The sequence below is a fragment of the Elaeis guineensis genome, chromosome 10, assembly GCF_000442705.2.
Source record: "Elaeis guineensis isolate ETL-2024a chromosome 10, EG11, whole genome shotgun sequence".
Lineage (NCBI taxonomy): Eukaryota > Viridiplantae > Streptophyta > Magnoliopsida > Arecales > Arecaceae > Elaeis > Elaeis guineensis.
Window position 1 is genome coordinate 25,923,898 of NC_026002.2, and position 8,569 is coordinate 25,932,466.

The following is an 8,569-nucleotide window of genomic DNA, read 5'->3' on the forward strand; positions in this document are numbered from 1 at the left end:
ATTCATTGTTATATACCCTTGCTTGAAAATTTTGAATGAAAAAAAATTCACTAACCATGATTAACGAGCTACAGCTTTTGTTGGTTTAAATGAACAAAGTTTACTTTTTTTTAGAGATGACGTGCTGATTTTTTTGTTGGATGAGCCAAAATATACATGATAGAACTGTTTTAACTAATAATTTCTCTAGTGGTTGGACTGATCCACCAATAAATCAATTGAACCAATAATTACTCTAAATAGGGATGATAGTGGATCAGATAATATCTATCCGAATCTATTTTAATATCTGAATCTATTCAGATATAGACAAAAATTAGAGCGTCCAACTAATATTCATATTCGTATCCATATGGATATCGATATAGATAGACAACTATTCGATCTATATCCGAATATCCGATTTTATTTGTAATCATATTTAATTCTCTATAATATCAAATTACTTAAAAAATATATATATAATTATATTAATATGCTATTAATTTGATTTATCGTCAATTTAATATAATATTTTTGATTCTTTGATTATAAAATTTAAGTATTCGGTTTATATTTATATATTTTAATATTTATATTTTTATATATTTAAATTAAATATAAATATAATTTTTATTTAATTAATAAATATATATTTATATTAATATTTATAAAATAAAATAAATATGGATATGAAAATATTGATATCGATCCGTATCCCTAACTTAAAGACAAGGTAAAAAGTAAAAATGGGCCGGGAAACAAGGAGACGGCGCCTCAAACGCCGATGAAAAGTAAGACGAAATACCCACCTGTCCGCTCCCCCGCGATCCATTTTGAATTTCGGTACCCCCGCAACCCCTTCAAACCGCCACCATTCCTTCCTTTATTTATGTATATATATTCTAAAACCCTAGCATTCATTCCCTTCTCCCTTTCCCCAAAACCCTAACCCTAGTGTCTCGTTATATAGCCAACGTGATGGCCCGGAAGAAGGTGTCTCCGGCGACGGCGATGGCGGCGGTGGAGAAGGAGTTGTCACATCCACCACCGCCTTCGGGCCGAGACGTCTCGCCGGACAAGATGGAGAGCCTCAAGTTCCTCAACCACCTCCTCGTCAAGGAGACGATGGAGCGGCGGCAGCAAGTGGACCACCTCCAGTCCCGCCTCGACGGCCTCGCTGACGACCACGCCTTCCTCGCCGGCGTCGAATGCGACGTCAGCCGCCTCGTCCTCTCCTCCGTCCTCGCGGATCGGGAGCTCGCGGCGGGGCAGGTGGAGGTGGACCTCCGGTCCCTGCAAGCGAGGGTGCACTCCATGGCGGAAGAGCTGAGGAGCGGCGGCAAGAGGTTGGAGATGGCGGTCGGAGAGAAGAATGAGGTCAGGAAGGCTCTTGATTGTGCCCTCTTAGAGAAAGATTCGAGCTTGATACATTTTGACCGGAAGGAGAAGGAGGTGAGGGATCTGGAAGCCAAAGTCCAAAGGCTGGAGCTTGGCATCGCTGAGATCGGAGCAAATGTCGGGAAATTAGAGCTGGAGCGCAATGAACTTGTGGAAGAGGGGAAGAAGAGGGAAGAAGTCATCCATTCTCTTCTCCAGGAGAAGGCTTCCATGGAAGCCAGCCTCAAAGAATACCAGCAATTGGTGGAGAGTAGTGAGAGGAGGATGGAAGAAGTGATCAAGATTAAGCAAGAAGAGGTGGAGTTGGTAAAGGCCGAGAGGGAAGTGATTGCTGTGAAGGTAACAGGTTTGGGAGCAGAGCGTCAGAGCCTGGTCGAGAACAACCAAAGATTGGAAGCTGAAGTTGATGGTTTGAAGGCTGCCATTAATTTGATGAAGAAGGAAGAGGAAGGGCTGCGCAATGAGATTGCCGAGATGGAAAAGGGGAATGCGAAGGTCATAGAGGAGCTGCGGTCTGAAATTGTCAAGAAGGAGGCTGTTGTCGCAAAGGTATCGACTTTGGAACCAGATCTCCGGTGCCTTTCTGAGAACAATCATCGGCTGGAAGCTGAGGTTAATAGCTCTAAGTCGGCTATCGAATTGCTGAAGAAGGAAGAGAAAGGGCTGCGGTTTAAAGTTGCGGAGATGGAGAAGAGGAATGAAAAGGTTACAGAGGAGCTTGAGAGGCTTCAAGCAGAGTTGGGTGCTATGGAGAGGGAGAAGGAAGGCATGCTCCTCAACTATGAGGAACGGATGATGTCGTCTGAGAAGGAGTTGGATAGTTTGAGGACGACGATGGGGGAGATTGAAAGGGAGAAGGATGCAATTGAGGGAGTGAAGGCTATGCAGGAGTCTGAAATTAATGATGTACAGAAAGAGTTGCAAAAGCTCCGATCAACCATTTCCAAGCTGCAAGTTTCGTGCAGCAAGCACACCAGCACAAATACCCAATTGCTAGCTGAGAGGGACTCTGCTCGGAGAGACCTCGATCTTCAGAAGGTGGAAGAGGATTGCCTGAGAGTGCAAATTGAGGAGCTAAAGAAGAGGAATAATGAGGTTGAAGAAGACATGCAGCAGCTTCAGAGAGCACTCAGTGACTTTGCTCTGAAGGAGGAGAGATGGAAGGTGGAATCTGATGCCCTGAAGGATGAAAACACTTCGTTCGAGAAGAAACTGATAACTACTCGGGAGAGTCTTGAGGACATGGAGAGAAAGATCAAAGCTGTGGATATGAACTCGAAAAGGGTTCTATGCCTTCTGAAGAGTACCACAGAGATGATGCATGGATCAGTTGAAGTCAAAGAGAATGGCGTTGTTCGGGACATTGGGATCAAGGAAGAGAAGGATGAGGAAATGCAACCGTTTGTGAAGGAGTTGGAGACCATCAAGATGGCTTACAAGAGCAGGGTGGGGAAGATTGAGGACATGAACAGGGAGCTTGTGGTTTTGCAGCATGCGGTGGCCGAGGCTCAGAAGGGAGGAATGTGGAAATGGCTGTATCCTGCTATAACCACTGTTTTTGCTGCCATCTCCTTTGCCTATGCTGCCAAGGGGTGTTAACTTTTTATCAGTTCCAAGGTCTTGCAGTTTGGGAGCCACGCTTTCATTTGTATGTTTCGTTGAAGAAGGTGACATTAAAACTTTTGAGTTGCTTTGTTTTGGTGATCATCACTCTAATGTAAAACCCTATGCTTTGATCTGCAAGGACCTGGATTTCTATCCATCCTATCCGTCTCTTTTCTGTGATGCCAATTATTTGTTTCAGAGAGGTGAAAATCTTGTCTGTGAATATTTGAGTCCATCATATTTCTTCGATTGAGAGCACTCAGGCAAGCAATTGCTTATGCTCCAGGGGGTGAAAATGATCCAAGTTGATGCCTTCCTTCAAGTAGTATGCGTGATTCCCTCCACTACCAGCTTAGAGAAATTTATGAACTGCGCTTTTGTTTCTGAAGTTTTGTTTCAGATTGTGTCCGCTCTTATCTTATGAAGAGATTAGAGACAGATGAGAATGTTTCGAGCCCATGTTAGAATCTAGGATTAGCAGTGCAGCAGCTATATATTTTCCACTGGCAGTACTCTCTAATTCATCGATGCACCTTGCTTAAGTAACTAAGCTTGTTATCCTGAGTCAAAACATTATGTAATGTTTCCCCCCATCACCTTATCCTTCTCGAGCCCAGAAAATTAGGATGAATGTTTGTGAAATGGTGATGAGATGCCCCCTGAACCTCTCAATCCCAGAGATGTGTGTGCTGAAGACTAGGACCATTTCAGAGTGCTTTAATCTTGCTTTAATCCATCCTCCTAATATATATGTGTGCGTGTGTGTGTGAGAGAGACAGAGAGAGAGAGAGAGAGAGAGAGATTAGATGGTTATTGATGGCCTTATTGCTTTTTCTTTTTCTTTTTCTTTTTCTTTTTCTTTTTTGTAATTAGTGCATCGACTATTTGGTAGGTAGCTGGGGGATTGGGTGCTATCCCTTACGACTTGTATCTTTAGCAGATGTTAGGATTTGAGGCCGATCCTATATTTCGAGGATCGTAATGGTTGATCTCTATTAGATTTACAGAAGCGAAGTAAGTAGATACAAGGAGTTTGGATAGATCTAGAGGATAAGAGTGCATCCGAAGATGAGTCTGTTTCTCTGAAAGGTGGCTTGGCTCCGGCTTCCGACCAAAATCCTCCTACGAGGCCGAGGTATGGATATTCAGTTAGAGTGCCTCTGCTGTCTAGCTGAGGTGACCATGGAGCATACTCTCTTCAGATGTCCAAGGATGACAGTGGTATAGTCCTTGGTCGGGGTGGACTTGCGGGTTGTTCAGACGGAAGACCCCACTCAGGTGGTTTTAGAGTTTTCACAGAGCAGCATTGAAGGTGACCAGACTAGGGTGGTAGGAGTTCGTGTGGCCTACCTGACTCTCCATATTTGGCTAGTCAAGAACAGTCTTGTCTTCGACTCTAGACCGTCTTCGGCGAGGATGATCTTTGAGAGAGCCTCAATCATAGCAATGGAGATTATCGATGTGACGATCAAGTCTTCGAAGAGCTCGAGCTCCCACCTTACTCATGCAGCAACCCATAGGGTGTTCATATCTTGGGAGCCTCTCCTCCGATGTACCTGAAAGTCAATTTTGATGGAAGTGTCAGAGGCGGTATGATAGGGTTGGTTTTATCATTCGAGGGCCTAGCTTTACTTTTGTAGTGGTTGGGGAACATCATCTTTGGGAACCCTCAGTCCCCAAGGCGGAGCTCCACACTGCTTGGGCAGAGATTATCTATGTCAGGTGATTTCTGGGCGCAACCCAGCTCATGATAGAGGGTGACTCAATCACGATGGTTGTTTGCAAGGTATGCTGAACTGGTACCGCCGGCCGTATCGGCTGGCCGGCAATATAGTTTGGTATGGTTTCGTACCATATCGAATCTATGAAGACAAGCGGATCCGAATCGGAAGAAGAAAAAGAGAGAGAGAGAGAGAAATAGAGAGAGAAGGAGGAAGAAAGAAAAAGAGGGAGGGAAAGAAGCTGGCGGGGCTGCCGGACGGCCTTCGGTTGACCGTCGTGGCCGCTGGAGGGCGCAGTCCGCGCGAGTAGCACCGCGAGCATGAAACAGGGGCGTCGCTCCTGTTTCGCGAGTTTTTTAAAAAAAAATAGTTTTAAGTGAAGCCGGCAAATAGTTTGCCGGCTTCATGATTTTTATTTTTTTTAAAAAAATCCCTTAAGTCGGTAACCCAGTTGCCAACTTCATAAGTTTAAAATCAAAAAAAAAATGAAAACAGATGACTGTTTGTTTCGAAAAAGAAGAAGGGGTGGAGCCGCTGAGAGGCTCCGTCCGTTCGACCGTCCTCAGGCCGTCGGCGTCGGCTCGCCGACCACCGAGGGCCTCGCAACGAAGGCACCATCCATCCGGTAGGTCTCTCTCCCCTCGAGCATTCTCTCTCTCTTTCTCACTCTTTTGAAAATCTTATCGAGCGATACGGGGCCACCGCCGGCCTCTAACGTCTCCCACATCCCTCCCTCTCCTTCTCTCTCTCTCTTTCTCACTTTTTCTTTTTTTTCCTTTCGTACCGCCGATGTACCGAATTTATCGGTCGAATCATACCAGTTTTCTACCGGTCCGATACGATATGGGGTGTACCGATGGTTTGGTACGGTATGACAAATGCTGATTATTTAGCTGTAGAGATGTACTCTTGTCGGAGGCTCCTATCCCTTTTGTATGATGCCATGAGATTGCTGGGAGGATGCAATGGCACTGATTATCAAGCATATCTTTTGCGAGATGAATTTGATAGCTATTTGGAAGGCATCTTTTATAGCAGAGCACGTGAAGAAAACTCTCTGGATCGGGATGGGGTTATCCCAGGATAGCTTAATATATATATATATATATATATATATATATATATATATATAGAAAAAAAGGCATTTGATTAGTTAAAAGGAATAATGTTTGGTGGACACTGGGGATCGATTTAAATTCTAAAGTGAAGCGCAGGCTAGTATCTTTCTACGTACCGAGGCCCGCGTCCTGCCCGCTCTTATTGGGCAAGCTGTGGAGGCACATCTCGTAACAGATATGCTGCTCTGCCGTCGTCTTCGTCGACTCCGACCGATATTTCCGTCCCAATCTACACCTCTTCCCATTTTCTACTCCGACTCCTCCCCTTCCCAAAATACCCCTGCCACCGCCACTTCTCCTCCCCGCAAGGGCCAGCAAGCCGTCCGCCGACTTCTAAAGCTTCTATCTCCCTCTTCCCAAAATGCACACGACCCCAATCTCTCCCACGCCCTTGACGCCCTCCGTACCTCTCCGACCACCATCTCCGCCAGCGCCGCCGCCACGCTTGTCTCCGCGGCTGCCGATCCCCTCCTTGCATTCGATTTCTACCGCTTCCTGCGCTCCTTGAGGCCCCACTTCCACCCCGACTCCTCCCTCTTATCTGCCCTCCTCCGCACGCAACTCCGATCCCGCTCTCCCCATCCCTTCCGGATCCGGTTCTATCTCGGCGAGATGAGAAAGCACTGCGTCGCCCTCTCCCCCGCCGACTTCCGCTCCCTCTTCACCGGTCTCTTCCCCGAAAGATGCGATCTTGCACGCTCCCTGCTCGACCAATTGATCGAAGTCCTCGGACCCAGTTCAGAGATATACTCTATTGCGATCGCAATCCTGACCGAGAATGGGCTCATCGATGAGGCGATTAAGGTCTCAGAGAGAGCTAAGACGGAGATTGATAGCCCTGCATTAGGGTTCTATTCGAGCTTGATGAATCTGTATATGGTCACTGGAGATGGGAAGGTGGCAATGGAGGCGTTCTTGGAGATGGGAGAGAGAGGAATTTTGGCTGACGAGGAAATCTATCGGAATTTGTTAGGGATTTTGTGCCAAGTTGGGTGGATGAAGCTCTCTTGGGTGGTTTTGGAGGAAATGATGAAAAATGCCACCTTTAGACATGATGAAGCTTTGAGCTTGGACCTGATGAAGGGTTTCTTGAAGCAGGGAATGGTTTCTGAAGCCGGTTTTTTGCTTCGAGAGGGAATGATAAAGAAAAAGGAGAGCTTCTTCATTTTCGCAGAGGCAATGGTGAAGAAGAAGATGGTGATGGAAGCATTTGATCTTCTAAGAACAGTCTGTGAGCCGGAATTTTATGCTGCTTCACTCATTCATGGATGCGGAAAGCTTGGTTTGATCGAAGAGGCTGAGAAGATATTTAGAGAGATTAAATCTTTGGAGGGGAATAAGATGTTGGATTCCATGTATGCTTCGATGATTTATGTGTACTCAAAAGCAGGATTGAGGAGGCTGGCAGAGGTGGCTTGGGAGGAAATGGAGGTTGCAGGGGCTTTAAGTGGGGAGGCATGCTTGTATATGATGTCCATGTATGGTGAACTTGGGCTTTTTGAGAAAGTAGCCAAGATGTTTGATAGGTGGTTGGAGAGTGGAGTTTGTGTGAATGTGGAAGGTTATGGTGTTCTTATAAATGCTTTGGTTAAAGCAGGCAAGCTTAAAGAAGCAAGAAGTCATCTTTCTGACATGAGAAGCCATGGGATTCAACTGACTAGTTCAATTTATTCACTGCTGATGGAGGGTTATCTGAAAGCGGGTCTTTTAAATCACGCATTAGCTATGCTTGAAGAGTATAAGATTTCAGGTTTAAGAATAGAGGATGGGGTTCTTGCAAGCAATATCGCTCATATCTTGATAAAAGCAGGTAGGTATCATGAGCTAGATCATTACTTGGATATATTTGGGAGGAGTGCAGTAAAGTTTTCAGGAGAAAATGGAGCATCTTTGATTGAATGTTGTACTGATGAATTATGTTTGAGAAAGATCACCTCTCTAATTGAGTGCAGTGACTAGTAATGATGGTAACCTTGCTTTGTATGGTTGCATTTTTTCAGCAGGAGAGACCCAACTCAACACGGCTATCTTAGAGCAGGACAGGTACCAAAAACATCAATAGATATTCAAAGAAGTTCCTGTATCGAATTATCTGTTCAACCAAAGATTGGTGTCTGGTCCTACCTTGACATTCTATTATCAGGTCATAGATTGCACGAAGCTGACTTTACCCCTTTGTTGGAAAGGCTTAGAACCAAACTTGATGGATGGAAATGGAAGCTTAGAATCAAACTTGATGGATGGAAATGAAATCACTCTCTATGGCTAATTTTCTGTTCCTATGAAGATCCTATATACACTTGAGAAGACTTGCAGATCCTTTCTCTGGTTGGATGATGGACCTACTCAGGAAACTGCAAGTACACCTTGTTTCATAAGATAAAGTCCGCTGACAGAAGACCAAGGGGGGACTCGGGTAACATTACTTGGACTGCAAAGACTGGCTATGATGGGAATGGCAGCTGGACACCTAATTATACAACCAAACACCCTTTGGAGTACACTAATTCGCTCGAAATTCACACATTTCCCTGGTTATTGGAACAACTACATGCCTTCTAGGGGAGCTTCTCCAATTGGGAAAGTAGTTTGTGAAGGTGGTGCCATTATAAAAGACCAGTTCATATGGCGAATAGCTAATGGCATCCCAGTCAATTTATTTCATGATCCTTGGTTATCTCATACTCCCTTCGTGCAACGGTCGATTAGTCTTAATATGGACTTTCTATGATAGCTTCCTTCTTG

At 45.0% G+C, this 8,569-nt stretch overlaps 2 protein-coding genes across 2 annotated transcripts; both read left to right on the forward strand.

Moving 5' to 3' along the window:
- The first annotated feature begins 882 nt into the window (after window positions 1–882).
- Window positions 883–3,142, forward strand: LOC105059923 (uncharacterized). The gene has a single exon (XM_010943438.4). The coding sequence runs from the start codon at window positions 961–963 to the stop codon at window positions 2,977–2,979; it is 2,019 nt and encodes a 672-aa protein (XP_010941740.1). The 5' UTR covers window positions 883–960; the 3' UTR covers window positions 2,980–3,142.
- Window positions 3,143–5,909: 2,767 nt separating this feature from the next.
- On the forward strand, window positions 5,910–8,562 carry LOC105059988 (pentatricopeptide repeat-containing protein At2g01510, mitochondrial). Its single transcript, XM_010943530.2, has 2 exons — window positions 5,910–7,634; window positions 7,825–8,562. The coding sequence occupies exons 1-2, from the start codon at window positions 6,002–6,004 to the stop codon at window positions 7,884–7,886; spliced, it is 1,695 nt and encodes a 564-aa protein (XP_010941832.2). The 5' UTR covers window positions 5,910–6,001; the 3' UTR covers window positions 7,887–8,562.
- Window positions 8,563–8,569: the final 7 nt, after the last annotated feature.